Raw genomic sequence first — 27,946 nt, forward strand, 5'->3', positions numbered from 1 at the left:
ATAAAATATAATACACGATGATCGCAATTCACAGTCAATCCTCTATTATTCAGGATAGTATGTCATTTTTTGGTCGGCTCAAAAATTTCTTGCCAGGTTAGAATTAATTAAAAATTGATTTTTATTTAACATTGCACCGATGAGTTTAATAAATGAAATTTAATACCAACCGACATATGAAGCCTGTCAAAAACGCAAACGTTGCGATTTGTAGGTCTTATTTTCCTGGCATAACTACTGGGTTGGCAGATATCAACATTTGTCTAAATCACGGTTTAAATACCTAGATTTTAATGTTTTTTTTTAATTTTGTACAGAAAAAGGGCTTAGGTACTTCTGATCTGACCTAAACTTTCGTTTATTTAATTAATACAATATTTAAATAATTAGTTATTGTATATTTTAATCATTACAGCCTATACAGTCCACTGCTGGACATAGGCCTCCACAAGTTTACGTCAAAAATAACGTGAACTCATGTGTTTTGCCCATAGTCACCACGCTGGGCAGGCGGGTTGGTGACCGCAGTACTGGCTTTGTCGCACCAAAGACGCTGCTGCCCGTCTTCGGCCTGTGTATTTCAAAGTCAGCAGTTGGATGGTTATCCCGCCATCGGTCGGCTTCTTAAGTTCCAAGATGGTTGTGGAACCTTGTTATCCCTTAGTCGCCTCTTATATTTTAATATTTTTAATTAAAAAAATGTCACCATCATTTCAGCCTATTGCAGTCCACTGCTGGACATAGGCCCCCATAAGTTCGCGCCGAAAATGGCGCGAACTCATGTGTGTTGCCCATAGTCACCACGCTGGGCAGGCGGGTTGCTGACCGCAGGGGCACCGTGTAAAAAAATGTACTAATACATAAATAAACAAGATATTACGTAAAATTTTTCGTGTCTTAACTTAGAATAATAGAAACAATTTTAAAACTTTTGTTGTATCATTCACAGAGATTTCTCTTAAAGTACATGTGCCTTCAAAGGAGAATATTGCAGAAGGCTTAGTAGTAATGATCGATGGATACCAAATGGGAATGACTGTGGTAGCGCTAGCAGCCGGACTTTCAAGTTCTAAACCATACCCTCATCTTAACCCACTTTCAGCTTACTTTTATACAAATGCCTATCGATGGGCACTTAGACACTTCAGTCTGTAAGTAGTTATGATTTGTGTACTTCACTTGAACATGCATATCTCATTTATCTATATATATATATATATATAAATTTCGTGTCACGATGTATGTTCTAGATAAACTCCGAAACTAGTGAACCAATTTTTATCAAATTTTGTAAGCATCTGTAATTTGCTCCAACTTTTGGGTAGTCTTTATCTCAATCGGACCCGGTAGGTGGCGCTGCTATCGGTATGTAAGCAATCAAATTTGGTAGCTGTTTTCCGGGCAGGACGTTTGCCGGGTCCGCTAGTCACTACATAGTATAAAACAAAGTCGCTTTCTCTGTCCCTGCTCATGTATGTACGCTTAGATCTTTAAAACTACGCAACGGATTTTGATGCGGTTTTTTTTAATAGATAGATTGATTCAAGAGGAAGGTTTATATGTATGATAACATCCATTAAATAGTGGAGAAATACTGTTATTTTTGAGTTTTCTGATGTTATGTCGTAAATAATTAATTTTTTTTCGCTTAAATTGCAAACGCAGGCTAAACCCTACGAGATTTATCAAAATAATGTACTAAGTATTGTACACATTGAAAAGGTCTACAGAAAACTCCGCGATGGTATATACCTATCTCTTATGGATATCCCACAATAACATTTTTTTGTCATTTACTTTTTACGACAAATAATGGCTAATTTTCGAAGCGATTTTAACCAATACAGCATTAATCCTTATCCAATTAAATACCTTCAATATGTTTTTTATTTAATATAGATCTATATGGCCCTTTACAGCATATGATTTAAATGAATATTTTCGAAGATATTACAGATTTAAAAATCGCGGTACGTAGCGTTTGCGACGGTTCCGGCCGGCTTTTACTCTAAGTTAACGCGTGCGGGCCACGGGCAGTAATGAATAAATCAAAACTACTGGATCGATTTTAATCATTTTTTCAGTGAATGACATAGGCTATAATTATATTATATACCCGTGCGAAGCCGAAGCGGGTCGCTAGTACTAATATAAAACTGAAAAGTTTGTTTGTTTAAACGGGCTCAGAAACTACTGATTCGAACTGAAACATTATTTTTTGTGTTGGTTAGCCCATTGATCGAGGAAAGCTATTTGTTTCCTCAAATGATCGCGGGTGAAACCGCAGGGCACAACTAGCGTTCACCTCGCTAAAAACAGCGCTAGCCTCGCATTATATGGCAATATTAAAAGAGTATAACAGTTTGTACTCACAAAAATATTTTACAAATTATGCACTTTTCGACATATTAACTGTAACTGTAGAAAAATGTAGGCTTATATTTAAAACCTGGCGACTAATTCGTGCAAACGATGATCAACGTTCATTTTATAACATTTTTTCATATATATATATATATATAAATGAATGCTTGTCTGTATGTCCTTTAAAGAATCGTAAACTATGCATTTGATCATGTTCTGATCTTCAGCAAAGTGTTGTGCATGAGCCCACAAAGGTTTCTGATTTCGTAAGACCAAAAAAATTAAAGAAGCGTAGCAACGCGCGCAGGGTACAGTTATTACGCATTAAATGTGAATTTGAAACTATTTAAAAGTTGGAACCCACGCATTTTATATAAAATATCAGACAACCTGGTATTTAAGCCAATTTTTATATACAATGGTTATCAAAAATATTTTTTTTTAAGTACGCAACGTACGAAACAATACGCAATTATTTTTTCACACAAGCAAACATTTATTTTTTTTTTTTTTTTTTTTTCAGTTTCTAGGTTTAATTTGAAAGTAATTACTATTTTGATCTCTACTTCTCCTAGCTAGGTAGCTGAGCTATCTGTATTAAGGAGAAGAGATTTGCCTCCCAAGAATTCTACAATTTTTACTTTTCATTAGTTTGCCACGAGTTGTTCAGAGTTCAAAGTTACATTATAGATTATAAAGTTACATTACATTCTACAAAGACTGTAAGATTGCGAATAAGTAGTGTGGAATGTTAGTATCTACACTAATATTATAAAGCTGAAAACTTTGTTTATTTGTTTAAATGGCCTAATCTCACGAACTACTGAATTCGAATTGAAAAATTATTTTTGGGTTGGATAGACCATTTCACAAGATATATAGTCTTCTATAGGCTATTTTTTTTCCTCAAGTTAACGCGTGTGTAACCGCGGGGTACAAATAGTTGAGATAATAATGCCTGCTTTTCATTTCAAGTATACCACTTTGGATCGGAGGAAACGGGGGCAATTACTGCGATACGCACAAAGTGTGGCGACGTCGTTTCTTCTACATGGACGAGTTTATCCCTCCGTGGTTGAGAAATATCTTTCCTTTTGTCGATAAAAATGAATGGAAGAAAGAGGAAATGGAATTTAAGAGATTTAAGAAATACGCCGAATCGGCATTCGGTAAACATTACCGCTACCCCAGTAAGCGTTTCAATAACTTTAAATCACAAGAAACTAAAGAGACGAGGGAAATTATGGATTTTTCTTCAGCCTCTACCTAAAATCTATAAAAATGTATTATATTATGTACATTATGCACATTATGCGTTACTGTTACTGTGAATCTAAAATCTGTAAATTCAATTGTTTTACGTAGAAAGTTGAAGAAGAATGTTTTTCTCTTTATCTGTTTAATCATATTATTATATGCGCTACGATTAAAACACCTCACTACTTACTGGTTACTGGTAGTCAAAAAATTTGTAGTCACTTTAAAAACAGAGAGATCGGATTCGGTTCAGGTTTTTTTTAATATAATTTGGTTGTTACTTAAAATTAAATAAAATAAAAAAGGTGTTTGTGTATTTATTTAATCGTCTACTCACTACTCCCAATTAATTCAAAATCTTTGGTTAACCTGTTTAAATTAAAACGGAAATCGTCAGTTTAGAAAAGTACAAAATCAATATAATTAGAGATAATTAAAATTTATTACGTATAAAATATAGGCTAATTCAAAAAATCGACTATTTTTTTTTTTTGAAATCCTGCACCGTAATATCTTCAAAGTATCGAAAAATGTTTTTTAATTAATATTATTAAATCTAGTAATTTTGGTTTTTTAAATGGCTATTTTTATTTTATTTTATATCACCTTTAATGAATTCGCCTGAAATTGAAATATGAAAATAGAATTCTTCGAGGCGCTCTTAATATTAAAATTAAGAGTTCAACTTTTCACAGGCGTCTTTTTTCGGTATTCTGAAGACATTTTGATGTGGGCTTTAAAAAAAGTCGATTTTTTGAATCAGCCTAAATTATACACTATTGTAACTAATAAAACTTATTAATTTATTATTAATAAACTTATGCTAAATAATGCAACGGTGTATATATTAAATATTCGAGAAATACAATTTTACATATCTACTTTGGAAGCAGTATGGAATAAGAACAGCATAAAATAATATCGACATAGTTATAACAAAAAAAAAAACATTAGTACAATAAAATACTATAAAAAAGTAGAATAAAAAAATCACTTACAGTAATCACTTACAGTACAGTTACAGAATTGTTTAATAATTTGATCAGTATTACTAAGTTATGCGAAGCTCTTGTATTTGTTCATAAGAGAAGAAAGGGAGGAAGGTAGGGGGGGTGGGTGTTTTTACTTCCAAATACTTTTCTACTCCTACTAACACCGTGGCTAAGTCTACGGGTCGACGAAGGAGATCATAATATATCTCGTGCCCTTCGTGACGCGGAGGCCCTCGTGGAAATGAGTCAAACGCCCTGGATGCATTAACATCCAGCCTAACTTAGTATCCCTGACGGAGCAATTGTAGCGAATAAAGTTACAACCGCCACCTTCAAAGTCGACATCTGTTGACAAAAACACATATTTTAATATTATCTATAATATAAAAATGAGTCGCTGAATGTGTTGCTAAGCGCAAAACTCGAGAACGGTTGGACCGATTTCGCTAATTTTTTTTTTTAAATAATCCTTGAAGTACGAGGATGGTTCTTACGGAGAGAAAAATTCTAAAAAAAAAAAAAATATATTAAATTTCCTGAAAAAGTCTAAAAACAACACTTTTCTATACTCCCATACAAAAGATTTGTGATAATACTTAAAAGTCAATTTGAACTTTAATACCATACGATAAAGTTTATGTTAGGCGACACGAAGTTCGCCGGGTCAGCTAGTATAATATATTATTTATAGTAAGTTGTTACTATTTGTTATTTAAGCTATATTTTATGTCGGCGCAGCGATCACAGCACTAGCGTTGCGTTTGCGGTCGCGGGTCGATCCCCGCTCAAGACAAACATTTTGTAGTTCGTAGGCTATGGCATACGCTTGTCGTGGTATGGACCTTTATGCTTGTGTATTGTGTATGTATCTGGACCCTCTGACACTGGATAAAATCCTATTGAATCTGAAGTATGAAGCGTTTATAGTTATTTATAATAATTTTAACTGCAGATTAATAATATTGGTGCAACTCACTGGGTGTGTTGAGAGCGATGTTGATCGTGTAGGTGGAAGAGTCGTGGTGAGGACGAAGAGAAGGTTGCTCGTTGGGACGATAACGTACTACGAAGTTCATGAGAGACACTGGCGGCTGGGGAGTATACGCAACATCAAAACAATGATCACTAAAGTTTACATTGTGTTTTTAATATATATATATGTTTCCAAATACTTTTTCTCTAAAAACTTTATATATAAAAAACTAAATCGTCCTTGCTATATGGTACAACTGAAAAAGTCTTTAATTTAATTCCAATCTGAGACAGAAGCATATACTATTTAGATTATACTTATTTGAATACCTATAAAATAAGGACGAAACTTACATTGTGATAGTATCCCGTGAAGACCATCTCTTGAAGTGGACGGACGTATTCCTTGAGGATGTATAGCCATTGATGATCCAAGCCGACTTGTTTCATGTGAATGTCGCGGGTGGGAACCGCCTCATAGCCACCTTCGAGACGGTTATCCTGTCAATATTAATTCACACTTGCACTTATCTAAAATTTCCTACTGATTAGTTACTAATCATCGTGTCGAGTGGATTGGAGTCAAGATGATGGTTTCTCTGTTGAATCGCAATACTGTTGCTCTGAGCAAAAAAAATATATCACTTAGGCGAGGTGCCTAGGAAACAGTTTAAGGTAAAATTAATTTTTTTATTTGTCGCTTAGGGCATTGTCGTTTAACAACACATTGTCGCCTACTTTTCTACTTTTTATTTTTTATTTTAATACATATTTTTTTTATTAAAATGAAATAAGTATTAAATATGGATAATTAATTTATATAGGAATGTCTACACTGAATTACCTGGTTAGACCCATCGCTCCATTGTCCAAAATTCTCCATTACTTCAATCCATTCGGAGCAGAAACGAGGCGACAGTATGGGGAACCAGTAAACATCAGGACAAGGCTAAAAAATCATTAAATTATTAATAATTAAATAATATTTAAGATTACGATTATGCTCAGATTAGGTATTTCTCATGGCTATGCTTGGTTTAATGTTAGTTACAATACTTCTCTGAAACGGCTGGACCGATTTTTATGAAGTTTTGGGTGCATATCGGGTAGGTCTGAGAATCGACCAATCGATATTTTTTATACCCCTAAGTTATAAGGGGAGGGGGGGGGGGAGATTAAGGGGGATTAGTAACATATATAGCAAAACCACGTTACACATATAAACGTAATAAGTTTCAAATTTCGGAAATCATTTGGTAAATTGCCTTCTTTATTTTTTACGTTATTTTATAAATGCACTTTCCTTATTAGTGAACAAATTCGTCAAAATCTGCATAAGGTACAACGAATTTATGGACACACTTTGTTTACGATTCAGCCTGTAACATCCCACTGGTAATAGGTCTCTTTCTTCACGTAGAAGATGGATCGGAGCTTAATCTGCCGCGCTGCTTCATTGCGGATTGTCATATATCCACCAATTTATTTAAATCATCATTAAATTAAAATATACAAACCATTAAGTGTTTACGACCTTCAGCATAATTTTCAGCGTATTCCGGGCTAAGGTATCGGTTTTCCCATTCGATTTTATTGTCCATGACTTGGTAAATGTCCGGGTGTTTACGGCTGAGGTCGAAATTATCAGGATTTATGAGGTGTCCAAAATCCTGTTCGTTGCTAACGTGCATCATGATACCCTAAAAATATGATACATGTGTTATATAAATACACAGATATACAGAAGATAGGGAATCTAAATATGGTTTACTTACATACTGTGATCTAAGATTACAAGAAAGAAAGTTTGGATTAAAATTTTAAGACTTATGATAGTTTGAATGTCCAGTTTAAAAAAAATCATCAACATCATCATTTCAGCCTATTGCAGTCCACTGCTGGACATAGGCCTCCACAAGTTCGCGCCAAATATGGCGCAAACTCATGTGTTTTGCCCATAGCCACGCTGGGCAGGCGGGTTGGTGACCGTAGGGCTGGCTTTGTCGCACCGAAGACGCTGCTGCCCGTCTTCGGCCTGTGTATTTCAAAGCCAGCAGTTCGATGGTTATCCCGCCATCAGTCGACTTTATAAGTTCCAAGGTGGTAGTGGAACTATGCTATCCCTTAGTCGAACAAAACCTTAATTTTTTTTAATGATCGTACCATATACCCATTTTTTTATCTTGCCAGTTGTTATGTACTGTCTAAAAATATACCAAAATGATACATACGCGTTTTCTTAGGGCAGCACAAAAAGCCATGTCTGGATCCATATCCTCTTTGAGATAGCTGATCGCCTGGTCAGACTTGGATCGGAACAACGAGATATTCATCAAGTAGCAATTTGTTATGAACGGAACATTCCATATGCCACTGTAAAAAACAGAATAATCTTACCCATCATTACTACATAGTATAAAACAAAGTCGCTTCTCGCCGTCTGTAGGTATGCGGTTTTCTTTAGTAAATAGAGGGATTCCAGAGGAACGTTTATATGTATAATACATGGATAATATAGTAGAGGAACACTTATATTTTAAGACGTTTCTAATGTGATGTCGTAAATAATAAATAAATATCTTATAACATACACACACGGTCGTCTGTTCCTATGGTAAGCAACTTAATGCTTGTGTTATAGCTAACAGTTAGCTGATAGTTAAATAGTTTTTTTTATAAATATACGTAGCAATATTACATATATTCATATATAAATACAAATATTACACCCAAACTCAGGCGGGAATTGAATCCGCAACCCGCGGAGAAGAAAGCAGGGCCACTACAAACTGCGCTAACGAGCTAGTCGTAATAAATAAACACATTTTTTGCGCATATTATATACTGATCCCGCAAAGGTTGTTTAACCCCCTTAATCCCCCCCCCCACCCCTATAAGCACACGCAATATGCACACAAAATTTCATGAGAATCGGTCAAGCCGTTTCACAGGAGTTTAACTACAAACACCGCGACACGAGAATTTTATATATTAGATTATATTTATTTCATTTTATATTTATTTTATTTTATATTTATTTTATTTTATATTTAGTATTAAAGATTATTAAAATTCTGCTGTGTGTTTACGGCATTGAAGAATATAGCTACCCCCAATCTTACCGTAGGTATCGTAAGAGGCGACTAAGGGATAACACAGTTCCATCGGTAGTACTTAGAAGTAGTAGAACTTAAAAAGCCGACCGGTGGCGCGATAACCATCCAACTGCTGGCTTTAAAAAACACAGGCCGAAGACGGGCAGCAGCGTCTTCGGCGCGACGTAAAAAAAATATATAATAAAACTAAAATCGACGAATTTATATCGATTAACAATTAAATTAGGTTAACAAAATATGTTCTTATAACAAATCAAATTATTAGTGTTTTCGTGTGTTCTTGTTTAATTGTTTTTCTCTAAAATGTCGTTCTTCATTTTTGCAAGGAATAATCTTATAAATATAACTAGTTATTTAGATCTCATATAATAAAATATTCTCATATTCCGCCTACTTCAAGCACGAAGAGTCTAGAAATAATTCATAAGCACCGCTGTACACGTTGATAAAAGTATTATTAGAAGCTATTTATGAACAAATCGCTTGACGCAAAGGTCGCTCTCGTTACGAGTGACGTAAAGTGACTGTTTCTTTTACTGCTTGAAGTTGAAAAAGTATTCGATGGCCATCAGAGTAGTAATAGCTATAAACAAGCTTACATTCGTAGTAGCAATTCGATTATATATACATATATTATATAGCTTACAATAAATATTTTGTCAATATATTTTACCCAATATGGTTTAACCATTACTCTTTGGTAATCAAAAAAATTGTTTGAACTTACACAAAAAAAATCGATCCTAATGTTCCACAGCGGAAGAGTATGTTTTTTAACCGACTTCAAAAAAAAGGAGAAGGTTACTCAATTCGGCGGTATACATATTTTTTTATGTATGTTCGGGGATACCTCCTTAGTTTATGAACCGATTTTGAAAATTATTTTTTTGTTACAAAGAAGATATCCCTCGTTTTGTACCATGATAAGGAAACCAGGATCTGGATTTAAAAAATAATACTGTCCGGAAAGTGTAAATTCAGGTGTACTTTCCCGTGTATCAATGACCCCGCGGACTATTCGAAGCGCGTCGCATGTATCGCAAAGGAAATCGCTGAGCGGTTCTGAAGGGGAGACAAGGGTCCCGATTACCTATGTAATTTATTGTCATTAGTCAATCGGCGCGACCGCAGTAGTTGAGGGACTCTCGGGAGATTAACACCTTATCCTCGTACGCACAGCAATGTTACTGAAACGTGCTATCCTCGTACTCGTACTCCTACTCATCGCATTCGAAGGCGAGGCGCGACGTGGACGTACTCGATCGAGAACTAAATCCAAGGTGAATTTATTGAATTTTACTTTGGAAACTTTTTTTTTTCAAATACACCTGTCGCTATTCGAGTGGCAAACAAGCATACGGTCCGCCTGATGTAAGTATTGTAAGTGCGTTGTCGAACCTATCCCTGATCCTCCCGGGAGCTCTGGCTCCTTTACTCACCACAGGAACATGGCACTACTTGAGTACTATTTAGTGTGTGCTACTGTAATTCCCTTCAAATTCGGAAATCCTATATAATAAAATGTTTCCTGCTGTGTCCTTTGTAAATAACAAATAAATAATTAGAGAAAACAGAGCTAATTCTATATTATCTGCAGGTGCAAATTGGTCTTCCGATCACGGGAAAATACAGAGACCCCGAATCGGACCAGTATTACAACAACAACGATGTAAGTACGGCTTTTGCGAAATTAATATACTCGAAGAGCGCGCTTTAAAAATATTTTAACACGTGTTTTTAATACATATTTTATGCGAATTAATTTATTAATTGTAACAATTTGAATCTATGCGACGTTTATTTTAAAATAGGGTGCAAAAATCCTTCTGGCTTCGCACTTTGACCTTGAGTACGTTCTGGGTCACAAAATAGCATTCCTCTGCACTGCAAAGGGAACTCCGCGCCCTCACATCACTTGGTTCAAGGATGGCGTCGAAATATTTGCGCACCACTACTTGCATGTAAATGAAGTTTATTAATATTTAATTTTATTTGTTAAAATTGATGACACTTCAGCCTGTAATATCCCACTACTGGGCATAGGCCTCTTTCCCCATGTAGGAGAAGGATCAGAGCTTAATCCACCACGCTGCTCCAATGCGGGTTGGCGGATATATTCCCTGCTATGAGTAACGATCGATATCAGATGTACATGATAACAACCGGGACCGACGGCTTAACGTGCTCTCCGAGGCACGGTGGGGAGACCCACAAGGACTGCACAAACGTCCAAACCACGGTAAACACCTGTATGGCCAATACAAATGTTTGTCATGTGCGGGGATCGAACCAGCAACCGCCAGCGCAACAGGTACAATCCATAGCTGTAACCGTTGCGCCAACGCGGCGTCTTGATTAAAATTGAAAATCGATGACGCCATATGGCAATTATGAAAGAATGATCAAAAAATCTGTAATATAAACATTATTTTAAATCTCATCAATACGAGTATTAATTTTGTATTTTTTGAATTTATTTTAAGCAACTAGGTCGGCAAATAACGTACAGTTCACCTAATGGTAAGCGATTATCGTAGCTTATAGATGCCTGCAATGCCAAAAGCTTTGCAAGCGCGTTGGCGACCGTACCACAATCCCACCAGAGTTGGCCACCTTACTCGCCATAGGAACACAACTCTGCTTGAAAGAAGTATTATTTAGCTGTGATCTTCTGCAAGGTCGAGATACTTTCCCAATCGACCTGTTCCAGATTCTGAGCAGGATATTTCCTGCTGCGCTAAAATGTTGAGCAGGATATTACCTAGTGTGCTTAAAAGTTGTATGTAATGTATATGAATAATATTCCATAGAAAGTAATCAAATTAACTATGTTACTAATATTCGAATAAGTTTTTTGTTTTTTTTTTGTGTAAGAATTTCCATTCAATATTTACAACTTTAATATTTTTCAAATTTTTAGATCCACGAATGGCTAATAGATGAAGATCGCGTGAAGTCTAAGATCGAGATAGACCCAGCCACACAAATGGACGCAGGCGTGTATGAGTGTACCGCGGACAATATGTACTCGATCGACAGACGTTCCTTCAAAACAGATTTCTCCATTGCCTTTGATTGATTTCAATTCTATTACAATATATAATTATTTATAAAATATCTTTGTTAACATCACGAGTTTTATTTTTCCAATCGATATTGATAGAACTTTTTGAAGTGTTATCATTCAACATCATCAACATTAACTTACCTCCGGTCTAGTTTTCCAAAATTTACCACTTTTCTACAGAAATTTTTAATTTTTTTTTAAGCTGTAGCAACTGTCTACTAAAAAAAAAGTAAAGATAAGATAAATTATGCAAACAAAATTTATGCGCAAACCCACAGTGGAGCAGCGTAGTGGATTAAACTCCGATCCTGCTCCTACACGGAGAAAGAGGCCAATGCCCAGCAGTAGGATGTCACAGGCTGCGTCGTGATTGTGACCGTACGTCATGAACTAAATTAGAACTATAGATTTATTATAAATCTATAAAGGCTTAATTAAATAATTGTGTTTAACAACAACGAAAAAAAAACGACTTCAATTACATCAACAAAATACAAATACAACGTAAGTAGATGATAAAAATTAACAAACGAACTAGTAACCACTACGATTTTTGAAGGTTCCCCTCGATTTTTCTGAGATGCCATCACCAGATCCTGGTTTCCTTATCATGGTACCACCCCTAGGATATCTCCTCTCCAACAAAAAAAGAATCATTAAAGTCGATTCATAAACGACGAAGTTATCCGCGAACACACATAAAAAAAATAAAAAATATATATACAGTCGAATTGAGAAACCTCCTCCTTCTTTCGAAGTCGGTTAATAAATTTATACAATTTATTTTTTACTTCAGGGATAGAACCGTTCGTTTGTTTTGTTGCACTTCGTATTCAGTCACATACCCGACATCAATGAAAATCTGTATTGAAATAAAAAAAGTAGCAGTACATTCGATAACACGCTAGTCCCCTCATTTACTGGATAAATTAGAAAACTGGTTACATTAGAAAGGCTGTTTACTTAATATTATATATAGGCTATAATCTTGTCTTAGTTTATAGGGGGATTAGCCATTAATGTAAAAGTAGATGTCACTGATCATCTTGAACTTTCATTGCTTGGCTTGGTCGATTTTCATGAAATGCTTTGTGTATTTTTATACATCTAGATCATAATGGTGTCTCTATCTCTATTGCAGAACAACGTTTGCTAGGTCAGCTGGTAAAATTATAAAAATCTTACACAATCTTTCTGTTAATGATGTCCATATAGTCAGTGGAGCGTGCATAGAAACCGGCTGAGTTGATGGCTCCCCAGAAGTTAGACCAAGCCTGGCCAGGCCTCACCAACAGTGGAGCTACGATGTCATATCCGGTGGACAGCAAGTAACGTAGAGTAGACTTTTCCACGCGAGCCACACTATCGATAGAGAGTTGATAGTCGCATACGCTGTTCACGCAACGATCCCTGAAAATATAATTACGATTTTAATTGCCAAGGATAAATGATATTATTCAATAAAAATAAATACATTATATTTGTAATTTTTTCATAAATTTTCTTGATAATGTGGTATAAACTAATATCAATAATATAATGTTATTTTGTTACACTGGCAATTAATCTCAATAATCCACATCTTATTTTTTTACTAGCTATATATTTCTGACAAAATGTATACTGATTTAAAATTGAACCGACCATAAGCGTCTCGCTAGGTCAAAATCTTTTTTTGTTATTTAAGCTAAACATAATGAAAATAAGAAGAAAAAAATTTTACTTGGCAATATTTCTAGCTTCAGCCTCAGGAATGAAATCGTTTACAGTAATCCTCTTAGCGGTGATGTACTCTTTGCTGTACTGTTGGAAAAACTTTTCAACGTCAGGCTCGTGGAACTCAACAGTGTTATGAAGAAACAGGTGAATTTTTTCCTTTGGATAGTCTATTTCATATATTTGGTTCAGGAATTCTTCCAGGAACGGTGTAGCTTGTTCGATGAACACGGAAACCATCACTACAGGTAATGCATCCTCCTACAAATAATATAAAGTGAATAAAATAAAAAGAATGTTTGTGTACGTCCTTTATAGAATCGTAAACTATGCATTTGATCATATTATGATTGTTAACAAAGTGTTGTGTATGAGCCCACAAAGGTTTCTGAGTTGGAGGATAGCTCAATAAATTATTTTTTAAATTTGATTTTTTTCAATGTTACTGAATGTATTTAATATATCCATATTTTTTTTTTTTTTGGGATTTCAAGGATTAAATTCGAACTTATAACTTATATCTTTAAACTTATATATGCGATTGTTTACATAAACAAAAATAGAAATTTTGTTCGATTATTGTTAAACTTTAATGAGAGCATTTAAAGCTCAATGTGCTGTGTTTGTTTCAAAATTTGTCATGTGGTTACCCTAAGTAAGCAGATTAACACCTATTTTTAGGCAACAGCAGAATAATTTTACCTATTTATTTTACAATAATAATAAATAATTTATTCAGATATTTTTTGTATTATTTTCATTAACTTTGTTTTATATATAATAAGGTTCTCAAATCATTTATAGGGTTTTTCGTTTGTGCGTGTGACAAGATATCATAAGTATTTATGAACCTATTTTGATATATATTTTTATGGATGAGTTTTGACGTTAAAACAAGATGTTTTCATTATTTGCGATAAAACTAACCGAAAATTATCAAAAAGTTTTGTAGTATTAAATATAAATTAACTGTAACTCTTCCACGTGGATTCATTTACCTTCAACGCGATCTTCTTTTCATTACACAGCACACACCCTTCTTTGATCGACCAAGCCTTCGCCAGATAGTTGGAGAATTGGTTCAACATGAGTTTCGAAGGTCCATTGCCGTGTAAAATGACAGGCCTCTCGTTAAAAGCCGTATTTTTTATGTAGGGCCAATCTTCCGTCGTGTTAACCACTAATTCTACATCCGCTATAAAAAAAAAATAGTAATGAAAGGTAATATAACTTTTGAAAATCTATACTAGTTATAAAAATTTACTTCTTCTGCCTACTGGTTTAAATTGGATATTTATTATAGTTTTGCATAACAATTATTCCGAAAAGATAAAGGCTATTTAACAACACATTAGGTCCAATAAGAGCGCAGCATAAATAAAAATGTTTAAAAAAACACGAGTAATTTGCTATTTTACATATCTTACCATATAGAATAATACCAAAATCTACGCAAAAAAGGGGTAAGGCTAGTAAAATTAAAAATAGAAAGAATTATAAGAAAAAAATATATAATTTCAAATAGAATCACTGGAATAAGTTTGAATAACAACTTTATTGCGTAATATAGAAACGCGTTTTATCACTGTCCACGACGTATTTTTAATTTTTCGTATCGTGACCTCAATAGTTCAGGGGTGTCGTTGACTTTTATTTATATGATACATTTATTTAATCAGTTTTAATTTTTTTTTCTTTCTATATCTTAAATTATAAATGCGATAAATAACTATAACACATTTTTAGAAGTCTTTCTTTGTTTGTCTTGTGAATTATCGAACATAGGACAATTAAATAATCGCTATCTTTTCAGTGCATTTTTCTTATATTTTCATTCTATAAGAACTTTTTCCAAAATATACAAACTCTTTCAAAAGAAAGGCATTTTAAAGTAGTTTCCAATCTATGACGTGACCAACTAAAATAGGAATTCCTATCCATTACACGATCACGATTCAGCCTGTAACACCACGCTGTTGGGCATAGGCCTTTGCCCGTGTAGGACAAGGATCGTAGCTTGATCCACCACCCTGCTCCACTATGAAGCTACTTTTTATCCCAAAATTACCACGGGATCGAAAAATATGCGAGTGAAACCATGATTCGCATCTAGTTTGGAATAAATACTTACATAAAGCACCATTAAGATTTTGGAAGATAGTGCATTTGTGATCTAATCCCATGTTAAATATGTTCCGGTATTCGTCGTTTAAATAAATTTTTGTGTAAAACAATTGATCATCTTGCTCGTTAGTGATTTCCTTCGTGTTAAGAACTTCTAACACTTCTGCATAGTAACCTTTTTTTATGGAAAAACAAAAACAAATAATATTTATATTAATTCGGGCAGGATGAAATATGGAGCACAGCTATTATATAAATTTAATTCTACATACTACTTCAATTGTTTTTTTTAAACACACTACCAACATAGCATTGTAATATAATATCTCAAGTATTCACACGGGTATTGTTACAGCTAAAATGAATCGAACTTGTTTAGTTTCAAATTAAAGCAATCGTCTGAGACATATCAAAACATTATAATAAATTTTAGAACTAAATTCTTTTGTATGTCCTGTCTCACGTACACATGTATATCTACTTTTGGCTCAGTGGTCACAACATCAGACTATTTCGCTAGATGTTTTAAGTTTGATCCCAGCTAATAATAATCGTTTTTGTATGCTAAGCCATGTTTCCGCCGGAGCGAGGTGGCATCTCGCCCCACCCAGGCGGACGACTGCTCACACGTGGTGGTTTTTTAGTCAGTAGGAGTCTGATATAACCCTCTGGCACCTCCGCGCTGGATATATCCATGATGGACTTTCCCCACATAAAAAAAGGCTTCATGTTTGTTAGGATCTAGGCGTCGAGTTTGTATGTGTCCAACACATTCTACTTACGGGCCATTCAGTGTGATATTAATTACACAAGTATAACTTACCGATAAATCCTCCAGAATTTAAAAAGGCATTACTAGAGTCGATGTCAGGATACTGTTTAGCCAAGTTGTGGTCAGGCCAGCAGAAAGGTTCCGCGGAGAATAGCAAACGCTTATTTGTTTTCTTAAATCTATCAACTATTTCATTAATATCAGTCAGGAATACGACATCGTAGCTATAAAGAGGAGGAAACGTTTGTTTTAGTACAAATAATAAATAGTTGAGAACAGCTTTTGATTTTATAGTTGTGTTTGCTCGCAAACGATAAAAACAGACTTCAACTGAGGTAGGGCACAGCAAGAAATTTCTTGCTCCAATATGGTGCAGCCCGACTGGGGAAATACCTTACAGAAGAGCACAGCTAAATAATATTGCTTTTAAGCAGTGTTATGTTCCTGTGGGTGAGTAAAGTGACCAGAGCTCCTGGGGGGAACCAGGGATAAGGTCGGCAACGCGCTTGCAATGCTTCTGGTGTTGCAGACGTCTATAAGCGACGGTAATCGCTTATCATCGGGTGAGCCGTACGCTTGTTTGCTAACCTAGTTATATATAAAAAACGACAAGTAATAAAACTTAGTTAAACGAAAAAACAGTCAAGTAAATACGCGTTATCAAAGATTACTCAAAAAGTAGTCGTCAGATCTCAATCAAATTTAATTATGAAGGACATCAGCTTTCGATTATAACAAGAATCAGTAAAATCGATACATCCAGTGAAATGTTATGCGGTATAATACGTACAACGTAAGTTGACGAAAAAATCGTCAAGTAAATACGCATTATTAGATATAGCTCGAAAAGTACTTGTCAGATCACAATTAAATTTAAATGGGACCACATGACACGTACCACATTTCGATAAAAAAAAAATCGAAATCGGTCCGCCCAGTCAGAAGTTCACAAAAAAAAAAAATACAATCGAATTGAGAACCTTCTCCTTTTTTGAAATTCGCCAAAAATTCACGCACCCAGGAAATGACAAACAGCCAAGAAACAAGATATGTACAGTATCTTTTTTACAAAAGTTATGTCGAACCGATTCAAAATAATATAAGGATTGTTTAAATACTTTTTCTGTTCAAATCTAAACAATACAAATTTGGGGTATATGAAATGTTAACGAAAGCCAATTGGTTACATGGAACTATTTCAATGTTCTTCTATTAGAATTTTATTTACAAATTAACTGGAGCGCATATCATGCAGAGAACTGTGATCTAGTTACAAACTTACAATTGAGATTGCTTCAATTAGTTAACTGATAGATTTTTAACCCACTTTAAAAAAAGGAGGAGGGTACTCAATTCGACCGTATCGTATATATATTTTATTTATGTATGTTCGGGGATAATTTCGTCGTTTATGAACCGATTTTGATAATTCTTTTCTTGGTTGGAAAGGCGATACCCTAAGGGTAGCATCATGATAAGGAAACCAGGATCTGATGATGGAATCTCAGATAAATCGAGGGGAACCCTCGGAAATCTTAGTGACGACTAGTGCGTTTGTTAATTTTTTTCGTCTACTTACGTTGTATTACTTATTGGTGTAATTGAATTCGGTTTTTTTCGTTTGCTAGCAAACACAATGATAAAGTAATATACACATTCCATTAACTCTATTCCGTCTACTTACTATAAAAGAACGAAAGTCTGAACGACTATCAATTACATTACGAGTATTTTAAAACATGCCAGTTTCGTTTTACTTAAGTAAAAGAAATGTAATTGGAAATAGTTATAACCCATTCATTATACTTAAAAATCCTTATATTCAAAATGACTAATTTCTAGATGTACGATAAAAATGTTTAGCCATAGAATATTAAAATGATGTAGGACAATAACATCGTTAAATCTAAACCCCTCTAATAATAAACGTAGCGCGTACCTAAAATAATTTGGATGTCCTCATTATACTATTTATTAATAATTGACTACAATGCAAACAAAGTTTTTAAATAGTTATAGAAAATTTAATAATAGATATAATTTACTAAAAGAAATTGATTTAATATTACAAAATTATTTATTGCTACTTCTTTACTTCCTGGTTTTTAATTCCATAATTTTAGTTAGCATAACTGTCTCACATAGTCAGTGATAAGCAATAAATTTTTTAGAACAATCTTCAGTTGGTACTATGACCTCTATTGTTTTTCGTTACTGATAGTTCATTATTACATTTTTATTATAATCAATTATACTTCTATGTATCAAGAGAACAGAATTTTTCAAATTTTATTTCCCTATAATTGTTGTCTGGTCGAAGCTAACTATGGCATAAAATTAGTCAAATTTATACCAGATAGTACACACTTCAATATTTGTCTGTTTCCTAAAAACGAGCCGAAATCATCAAAATTTTTTCTTATCTGGAAAACTTAATTGAATTTTAACATTGTTATTATTTTCAGTTGGAACAGTTACTTTAAAATACATTTAGTGAAAATAGTAAGTGTAGGACAGTTAAGTAAGGTCAGGTTTTTTTTTAAGGTTAATCAATCCTTTGTATTCCAATTGCATCACTGAAAATTTAAATTATCATACCTGTCCGTAAACAGAATAATTGTATCCTTCTTGACAGTATCTTTCAAGGAATTTAGCTTTTCTTTTAACAATAATACTTTTTGACCACCGCCAGGTGATTCCATATCACCCCCTTTCCACTGCTGTCCCAAGCCGAGTACTTCGACTTTAATCCCATAAACATTAGCAGAGCGGAGATATCGTTGTAAACCATGGTTGTCTTCAGTGGCGACTGTAAATACCAGGACATCTGGATCTGCAAATTTTTTATTATTATTAATGTCGTACTATCGTCATATAAACAATAATAAAAAAACTTTTTGTATGACTATTAAAACAAATTCAAATTAAAGAAAGAAATGAAGCATGGGGTTCATTTGTTTAAGTTTCTTGGCTTGACAAACACATGATTTTATCATTGCTAAGCATATCTACTAACTACCTATAAATTAAGAACTTAAAGATGCTTATCTTTGCAAATCAAAGAATAAAAATGTACTAAAACATTATTTATGAAAAGATTATAATTAATTATATAATAGAAATCATCCAAAAAGAATTGTATTTCAATAAAATGATTAGATCATTACGCTTAAATTAGTTAGTCCATAATTATAAAAATAATTGACAAGTTTATACAAAAAGCAGCCTTAATAAAAAATATTAACATAATTCGCTTTTGTAATATTGCATTAATATAAAAAATAAATAAGAAGAAAAGTATATATTCTTGAAACACAAAGTATACTTGTAAATAAATCTTGTAAATAAATTAGCAGCAGTATCGTGACAGTGAATGATCAGACAATTTAAATTATTTTCTCTTTTACTTGATAGTTGTTATTTTTTACTCAAGTTACCTTTCATTTGTAGTGTTTAATATATGATGTAATTAACAAACAAAGAATGAAGGCAATATTTATTACATTATTTAATTATTTTGATTCAAGCATTTCTCTAAATGGTTTTTTATATATTTTTAATAACACATTAGGCCACCATTGAATATACTTTAAAACTATTTTGTTTTATTATAGTAATTACTTTAATAACAATCCTATTTAAAAATAATGTGCCATATAAGGATCTGATATTCACTTATCCTTGCTACTTATTTTTGTCTGTAAATGAACTCAAATAAATCCAAAAAAAAATTATATTAAGATCCTGAACAAATCACAAAATTTATGTACTCCGTTTCATTGACTCTTAACACTTAAGTCCACTGTAGGTGCTAAAACATTGCAATAATTAATTATTATTAACAATTTCAGTTATATCTGTTCTTTCAAAGTAAAGTATGATTGGGTAATTTGAATAAAATCAATAAATGTTGATCTCCTCCATGTTACATTTTCATATTAATAAATGAATCTTAATAGAGACAACATATATTTCAAAACCAATATTATTCTTATATGTGTGTATTTTTTTAGTTTACAAAACTATATAAATTCAAAAATATCAATAACATATTTGTTTTAATTAACTTTGGTATTGTATACTCCAATTTCGTAATATATATTCGAGTGTAAAAATGTAAAATGCAGTATGAATAAAATTTGATACCACACAAATTATCTTTATTGTGCATTTTAAAACATTGCAGTGGAAATAACTATAGATACAAACACTAATATATTTTTTACTACAATTGAAAAAAAAACACAATTATAATGTATAATATTAATCTATACTCTATATAAACAACAAAAATTGAAGTGTCTATTTGTAATATTAATATAACTCATCATCATCATCATCATTTCAGCCGATCACAGTCCACTGCTGGACATAGACCTCCATAACTTCACGCCAAAAATGGCGTGAACTCGTGTGTGTTTGCCCATAGTCTATAACTGCTTTTTACTAAATATATATCGATGCCTAACAGCCAAAAAGGGTTAAGCGACATTTTTTGAGAAACTGAGTTATATATATAGCTTAAATATATAGTTGTATTCGATTCTAACTATATATATAACTCAGTTTCTCAAAAAATGTCGCTTAACCCTTTTTGGCTGTTAGGCATCGATATGGATGTATACATGGTACATATACCGATATAACATTTTGAAATTTTTTTCGTCTGTCTGCCTGTTTGTTCTGGCTAATCTCTTAAACGACTAGATCGATTTTGATGGGTCTTTCAATGGCAGATAGCTTTAATAAGGAGAACCTTATAGGCTACTACTACTTAGGCTACTTTTATTTTAAAAATCTATTTATTTTAAAACTGCAAACTTAACAACAACTTTTTGTTAAATTCCACGCAGCCGAACTCGCGGGCACAGCTAGTTTTACATAAAACAAAGACACTAGGGAGATTAAAATTAAAGTACAATAAATTTTAAATTAAACATAACATATTTAATAAATGATGCATATAAAATCAGTTACGCCAGCTTAGTAGGATAATCTAAGTAACTTACTTGACAAAGTTCCTTCTGTCTTGATTGCAAAAAAGAGGAATAGGACCAGTAAACGTGGAAACGTGCTCATATTTCTAGATTTATCGGTGTACGAGTTCAACGGACTAGTAAATGAGTCCGACGCTCATAAAATTAGGAACAGTGGCTGCAGCGCTCGTTATAAAGTTTTATATTGTCCCGCAAAAGCGGCCGCGCTTCCGAAGCGATAAGCTCAACAGTGGAAAAACGTCACTCAGAGGCAAAGATAAAACACACTCCCTTCGGACGCGCTCTTCCCGGTAAATGATCAGACGTTTATGTTATGAGATCATCGCACATATGGTTTTATACCTCAAGACTTGTACAAACGAATATTACATTAGTTGCGATGAGTTTGATTGTTATTAAACATTCGCACACCTAACCAAAACTACTACAAATTGTAAGATGTAGATAACATTATATTTAATTATTTGAATAGTAAAATAATTTATTTATTTGTATTCATAGACAATTGTATGTTCTATTTATTAAATTAAAAATAATAAAATTATGTTGACGATTGAGTGTACCGCCAAAATTCGTTTCCAACACGCACAATCGAATCCACACACCAGTACAAACTAGAATAGAACATAGATAAGTATAATATGGTTTACATAGATAGCCCTCTCGCAGTTTAAGAAACTGCTGCCATCTAGTTGCCAACCCCAAAACTATTAAGCCGCTTGAGAAGGGTTCTTTTCGAGGTTCCTAGTATTGTAGTACATTTTTATTAAAATATAATATTTAAATAAAGAAAACAGTGAAAAAATCTTTTTACCTCAGGCACGACTCGATCCTGCGTCTTCAGGACTCCGGGGCTCGAAACCCTGAAGACGCAGGATCGAGTCCTGCCTGAGGTAAAAGAATCTTCACCGTTTGCTTTATTTAAATTATACAGAAAGCGGTTATACTTATTACTTTATTTGCACAAAATGCACGAAGTATTTTCATTGTTTATTCTAAAATACCCATTTTAGAAAATACAATTTCATACACTTGTGCACATTAAAAAGATACACTGAAATTTCGTTTTAATCATTTATTGGAAAAAGAGATCAAACAATAATAATATCCAAGAACGTACATAATCATTGCTTTACAACACTTGTGCAACACTCTAGCACTCAGTGCATTATCAAACTTCCTGTCCAGTACGAAAATATTTTTACCTTTATGCGACTTTCTGTTTTGGACAGTAAGATGAATAATGCGTAGAGCACTTATACTTCCAATATCATAATAAGCTAAAATATAACATCGCTTTGTCATTCATCATTACAAAGGTGTCAAAAAACAACTCATCTCTTCTCACACTCATATAGTTTTTTTCTATCACATAAAATTTCAATGGCTTTGAAAGAGGTTATTTTGCCTTTGAGCATCCGACCCCACATGCAACATGAACACTGCGTACTTAGTATTTTACATAGTATTGGCAATGTTTATAAACATTAAGTTAACAGAGTAATTATTCCATAAACACAGAAAATTTTAGGTACCTACATTTTACAATATTTTAATAATAGTATTAGATTGTCTGTCTCACTGTAAAGCCGACAACAGATACATACGGCTTCAAAGACTTTTTAGAATATTTATTTGTATTGAACTTAATAAAAAACTTACTTAATTTTGAATAAATTTTCCCTGTCCCGTTCCACAGATAGCAATGAAAAAAGAATTCATATATTTGAAGCTGTTGTGCGCTAGCAGGCTTAGAGTCTGTTCACTGGAGCAAAAGATTTTACCTACGCAATCTTGACATGTCTTTTATAAAATATAAAATGCAATCATAAAAATATGTAACATTTATTCAAAGTAACTCCTCCATGTTCTCATATTACAAAATGCTTAATGTATAAAAAAAAAAAACAAATCTTTCTTATTTGTAAATACATTTCTTAGACATAGAGACATATCAAGATTGTTTACTAAAAATCTTTTGCTTTGCTGAATAAATAATAAACAATAATTATAAAAAATCAAAAAATATTACCTAAACATTTACAATTTCTCTTGTCTGCCTTTGTCTTTTTTTTAATTTAGTTTTTAAATGGTGCTCATATGCCAATTGTTTTATTGGGTCATTTTTATCATAAATTATGTTTTTTCCAGTTAATATATTATTAATTTCTTTGCACCAATCAAATATAAAAAACTGAATACTTTTTTTAAATAAAATATCAACAACATGTTCTTTATGTTGTACACAATTAATAAAATTTGTTGAGATGAGCGTTGTTGCCACCATTGCAATATACAATGCAATGTTCTCTAAATGACAATGACTTTGTAATATTTTTATTGCTATATTTTCTGTTTGAATGAAAAATTCTAGTAATTCTTTACTGGGATAGTGAAGAATAGATTTTTCTGAGTATTTTTTTAATTTTATATATTTCGAATATGCTTCTTCACTATTCCCCTCCAAACATCGTTTACACTCTTTACAATTTGTGCATACATTTTTAAATAAAAAACTTAAAAGCCAACCACTGCAGTATGCCGCTGCCCCACATTTTTCGACATCCAGTGGATCATCACTTTTTAGCAAATCGTCTATGTTGGGTAGTTGTAATTCCAAGTGCTCCATATTTAATTCAATACTTTTACTCACGGGCCTGGTAATATTTTCAGAGAGCAAAAATTTTAAATTTTGTAAGCAGAAGGTATCATCCTCCTCGCAATTTGCACCTAGAGATTGACTTGACACCATATTATTTAAAAGTAATGCCTTGTACGATGCCTCAAATGCAGCACAACTGGGCATAATATTACCATGCCCGTGAGCTCTTATAGCTCCAAAAAAATTTTCGAGCGGGTCTTGATTAAAATTTCTTAATAGCAAGGATTTTAATCCCAGGCTGTGTAATTTTATGACAATTTGCTGGAAAGATTCAATTGTTTTGATCCAGCTAGAAATGGATGGCACCACAGCTCGTCCACTGACAAACTTCATTGTTTTTAAAACTGGAACACTTTTTCTCCATAACCTCTGGTGTGGTGAGTGTGGTTTAACAGCTGACCTGTATATTTTGCCTTTTTTTGGTTTGCTGTAATTTCCATTTACGGAGTCAAATAATTTGTCGAAAAACATTAATAGGTCAGCTGTGTCTTCACACTCTTTAGGTATTCTTCTAGTTTCTGAAAAAAAAAAAAAAAAAAAACAACTAATTAGAATTCATTTTTTTAGTACCAATGTTTACTGGTGCATCTAACACATAGTGGGTAAAAAAGAAAAGACAAATTAATCACCTGCTGCAAGCCCTAAAGCAATGCTGACTGTCCGACTAAATACCTGTGTGGCGAATTTGACTTTCATTTTGGGTATTAACTGAGGCATCACATGTCGTGCTGTTAGGTTTGGAGCAAATCTAGCACCCTTATAATTTGGCTCTTTTTTATATAATGCCACCAAATGCTGCCACTTTGCAACACGCTTTCTTCCATTTAAATTATATTCTAAGTTTTTTATTATTAAATTGTTTCTTATTCCTTTTATAAGGTGTGGTGGGTCATAAATTGGGTAGATCTTTTGGCCACCAATTTCAAAAAATCCGCCCTTGAATTCCTCTTGTCTTCTCAAGTAAACTTCTTTGGTTTCCTTCATTAACATATTTAATGATGCCAAATTTGTTGCCCCTTGATCACATGTTGTTGAAATTACTTTGAGCCCCGTCTCTTGAAGTTTTAATATTAAAGTTTTTATTAAACTTTTTAATCGCAAGGTGCTTGTTGTACTCTTGCAAAAAGTGAATGCAATTGGTTGCTTATATTTCTTAATGACTCCTCTAATCATGAACACTAACACATGGTCAGCAAATTGTTTTAAGCGTTCAGTACCATCATCACACAATCCCTTAATTTTATCATTGTGTTTGTCATATGACAAATTGGCTGCAATGGCCATTTCATCAAAAATTAAAGTACATAATTTGTGACTGGAGTGGCGCATTCTTGATATTCTTTTTTTTAAATTATCAAATATTATGTCGTTGTATCCAGGTAATAAAAATATTTTCTTCATTAATTTATTTAATGTTGTTCTTTTTGGGAGCACACAAATTTTACTGAGAATTTTGTACGCTTTTGGACTAGGTTTGTACAGAGATAAAGCTAGAATCTTTTCATCCAAAGAAAAACGACGACCTTTTGGATTTTTATGGCTTTCTCTTACCATCATTTCAAAAAATGTTTTAGCTTCGGGTGACAGGTCTTTCATTACTATTTTGTATGCCTCTGAAACTAAACATTTTTTTAGGACTTTTAACTTTTCTGCAAGTCCAAGCTTAGCTTTTTTGCAGCGTTTCAGTTCAAATTGAGTTTTTTGAACAATACTTTGAAGCTCAATTTCAGTCTTTGAAAGAGGCTTACGCAGCATGTCTGAAATAATAGCATATTTTAAGTATTTAACTGACGCAAGGTATAGCAAGAACTTTCCTGCTCGAAATATAGAGCAGCCCGACTGGGGTAGTACCTTGACCTTACAGAAGATCACAGCTAAATAACACTGATTTCAAGCAGTGTTGTGTCCCTGTTGGTAAGTAAGGTGACCAGAGCTCCTGGGGGGATTGGGAATAGGGTCGGCAACGCCCTTGCGATGCTTCTGGTGTTGCAGACGTCTATAAGCTACGGTAATTGCTTACCATCAGGTGAGCCGTACGCTTGTTTGCCGATATAGTTACATAAAAAAAGTATGTTGAAGATTTTATATAGAAAATACAAAAAAGTGAATCATAAATTTAAATATTATGAACTTACTCTTTCTAACATCAGGCTTCTTACTCATGGGTGGAGAATCAGCAGGCATTCTGTTGGTTTCTAAAAGGAATTATAATAGACATATTAAGGACGTAACATTTTGGATAAAAGGATTATGTAATTAAATGTTAATAAATTGATAGTGACACTTATTAAGGCTAATTTTTCAATCCCCTGATAAAAGTTATCAGTTGAATGATATGTCATTTACAAAACAAGAGACATACGAATGACAACTACTTTTGAATTTGACAGTATTATAGGATATCGATGGAATAATTTGTAACCGTGCATTGAGAAATCGTTCCTTAAAGTAATAGTTCTGTCAAATTGTAAAATAAAGTTTAAGGTTCACTTACTGTTTCCAGCATCAAAATAACTACTGGTTGATGGTGATGGTTCATTTAACGGAATTGCCTGCAATTTGCTGTGTAACAGGCCTGCAAGTTGTATTAATATTTTTAAATGCTGAATCATTAAAAAACAGCAAATTTGTTATTCATAAATACAAAGAGCACAATCACATAATATGTGCTATATGCTTACCTGATGTTGAAGAAGATGGAAGCAAAGAGTTGGTAACAGCCAGAGGTTCTATTGTTTGACATACACTATCCACGATTCCTAAAATCATCGCACAATTCACTATTTATTTATATGCAATGAGTATAATTAGTATGCTATTAAAATAAATTTTACCTGGAACATGCAATGTTGGTATAGCTAGAACACTCAATCTATTTTTTGGATAATGATAGATTGTTTCAAAATGCTTACGGCATATTCTACAGTTTTTAAAAATGTAGTCATTGTCTTCACCAACAACACCAGCATTTTTGACCCATATGTTAAACCTTTCTTTATACACTACTGGGTTTGGAAAGGCATGTAGTACTGAACCTGCGGATCAAACAAAACCAGTCATTCTATGATCAATTGTATTGATTGTCTGTGTGTTATGTAAGTTAAATTTCACACAAATATGTTGGTCACTGAAATTCTAACTTCATTTGTGTTCTATCAGCTATTTCTAGACAACTATAACTAGCTTACATTTCCACCCATAGCTTCACCCATGTGATTCTCACAGAAACTATAACACAATTCCACATTTATAATATTATACCTACAAAATACTAGCTGCTCTGTGTGGTTTTAACAACATGATGGCTGTCCTAGCGGGAATATCAGGATAAAATATAGAAAGAAAGAAACAAAGAAAACAAAATCGATCTAGTAGTTTTTGAGTTTATTTATTACAAATAAAACCTTTCCTTCATAATTATTATAATGTAGATAAAGAAGTGTAGATAGTGTAGTGTAGATGTAGTTAAATTATTAGAGTTCACAAATGAGCGGATTGGTGGTGATATAATTCTGTGTAATAAAGTTTTAGCACTTCCTAAGAACTTCTGTCAATCCGTCAAACAAAGTTTAAAAGATGTACCTATCAGTTCAATGTACTTGCATGCCTATATTGTACTGAGATAAATTGTTGTAAAGACTTGTTTTTGTTTATACTTACCATCAATTTGTGCTGATGAACAGCTAGAAACACAGCACCTTCTTTGAGGCATGTTTAAGAGTCAATATCTCACTAAACACAAAAAGTCACAAATGTAGTCCAAACTCTGATATTCAATTAGCTAATACGGAGGAGATTATCTCAACTCAACGTATTTAGCAATGAATCACAGGATAAATGGAAAAAAAAGTAATTTAACACGAAAATAACACAAGAGACGTTATGCACCGGTCGGAAAAAACAAACT

General features: G+C 33.2%; 5 protein-coding genes across 5 annotated transcripts; 2 read left to right on the forward strand and 3 right to left on the reverse strand.

The window, feature by feature from the left end:
- The first annotated feature begins 17 nt into the window (after nt 1-17).
- Nucleotides 18-3,929, forward strand: LOC123668831. Its single transcript, XM_045602523.1, has 3 exons — nt 18-96; nt 950-1,151; nt 3,340-3,929. Exons 1-3 carry the CDS (start codon nt 18-20, stop codon nt 3,632-3,634), a joined length of 576 nt encoding a protein of 191 aa, XP_045458479.1. The 3' UTR covers nt 3,635-3,929.
- LOC123668374 (procollagen-lysine,2-oxoglutarate 5-dioxygenase) lies at nt 3,928-21,627 on the reverse strand. Its single transcript, XM_045602106.1, has 13 exons — nt 21,390-21,627; nt 18,979-19,213; nt 16,432-16,604; nt 15,616-15,783; nt 14,483-14,679; nt 13,492-13,745; nt 12,954-13,178; nt 7,817-7,958; nt 7,103-7,285; nt 6,430-6,534; nt 5,940-6,086; nt 5,590-5,704; nt 3,928-4,958 (listed from the first exon to the last, which is right to left on the reverse strand). Exons 1-13 carry the CDS (start codon nt 21,457-21,459, stop codon nt 4,789-4,791), a joined length of 2,184 nt encoding a protein of 727 aa, XP_045458062.1. The 5' UTR covers nt 21,460-21,627; the 3' UTR covers nt 3,928-4,788.
- LOC123668832 lies at nt 3,928-27,751 on the reverse strand. The gene is made up of 7 exons (XM_045602524.1): nt 27,700-27,751; nt 26,874-27,074; nt 26,721-26,798; nt 26,534-26,614; nt 26,175-26,234; nt 25,319-25,796; nt 3,928-4,288 (listed from the first exon to the last, which is right to left on the reverse strand). Exons 1-7 carry the CDS (start codon nt 27,749-27,751, stop codon nt 4,219-4,221), a joined length of 1,020 nt encoding a protein of 339 aa, XP_045458480.1. The 3' UTR covers nt 3,928-4,218.
- LOC123668376 (immunoglobulin domain-containing protein oig-4-like) lies at nt 9,818-11,830 on the forward strand. Its single transcript, XM_045602108.1, has 4 exons — nt 9,818-9,981; nt 10,299-10,370; nt 10,513-10,662; nt 11,622-11,830. Exons 1-4 carry the CDS (start codon nt 9,883-9,885, stop codon nt 11,778-11,780), a joined length of 480 nt encoding a protein of 159 aa, XP_045458064.1. The 5' UTR covers nt 9,818-9,882; the 3' UTR covers nt 11,781-11,830.
- Nucleotides 22,438-25,170, reverse strand: LOC123668375. Its single transcript, XM_045602107.1, has 2 exons — nt 24,669-25,170; nt 22,438-24,557 (listed from the first exon to the last, which is right to left on the reverse strand). Exons 1-2 carry the CDS (start codon nt 25,027-25,029, stop codon nt 23,410-23,412), a joined length of 1,509 nt encoding a protein of 502 aa, XP_045458063.1. The 5' UTR covers nt 25,030-25,170; the 3' UTR covers nt 22,438-23,409.
- Nucleotides 27,752-27,946: the final 195 nt, after the last annotated feature.

The sequence above is a fragment of the Melitaea cinxia genome, chromosome Z, assembly GCF_905220565.1.
Source record: "Melitaea cinxia chromosome Z, ilMelCinx1.1, whole genome shotgun sequence".
In the NCBI taxonomy this organism is placed as follows: Eukaryota; Metazoa; Arthropoda; class Insecta; order Lepidoptera; family Nymphalidae; genus Melitaea; species Melitaea cinxia.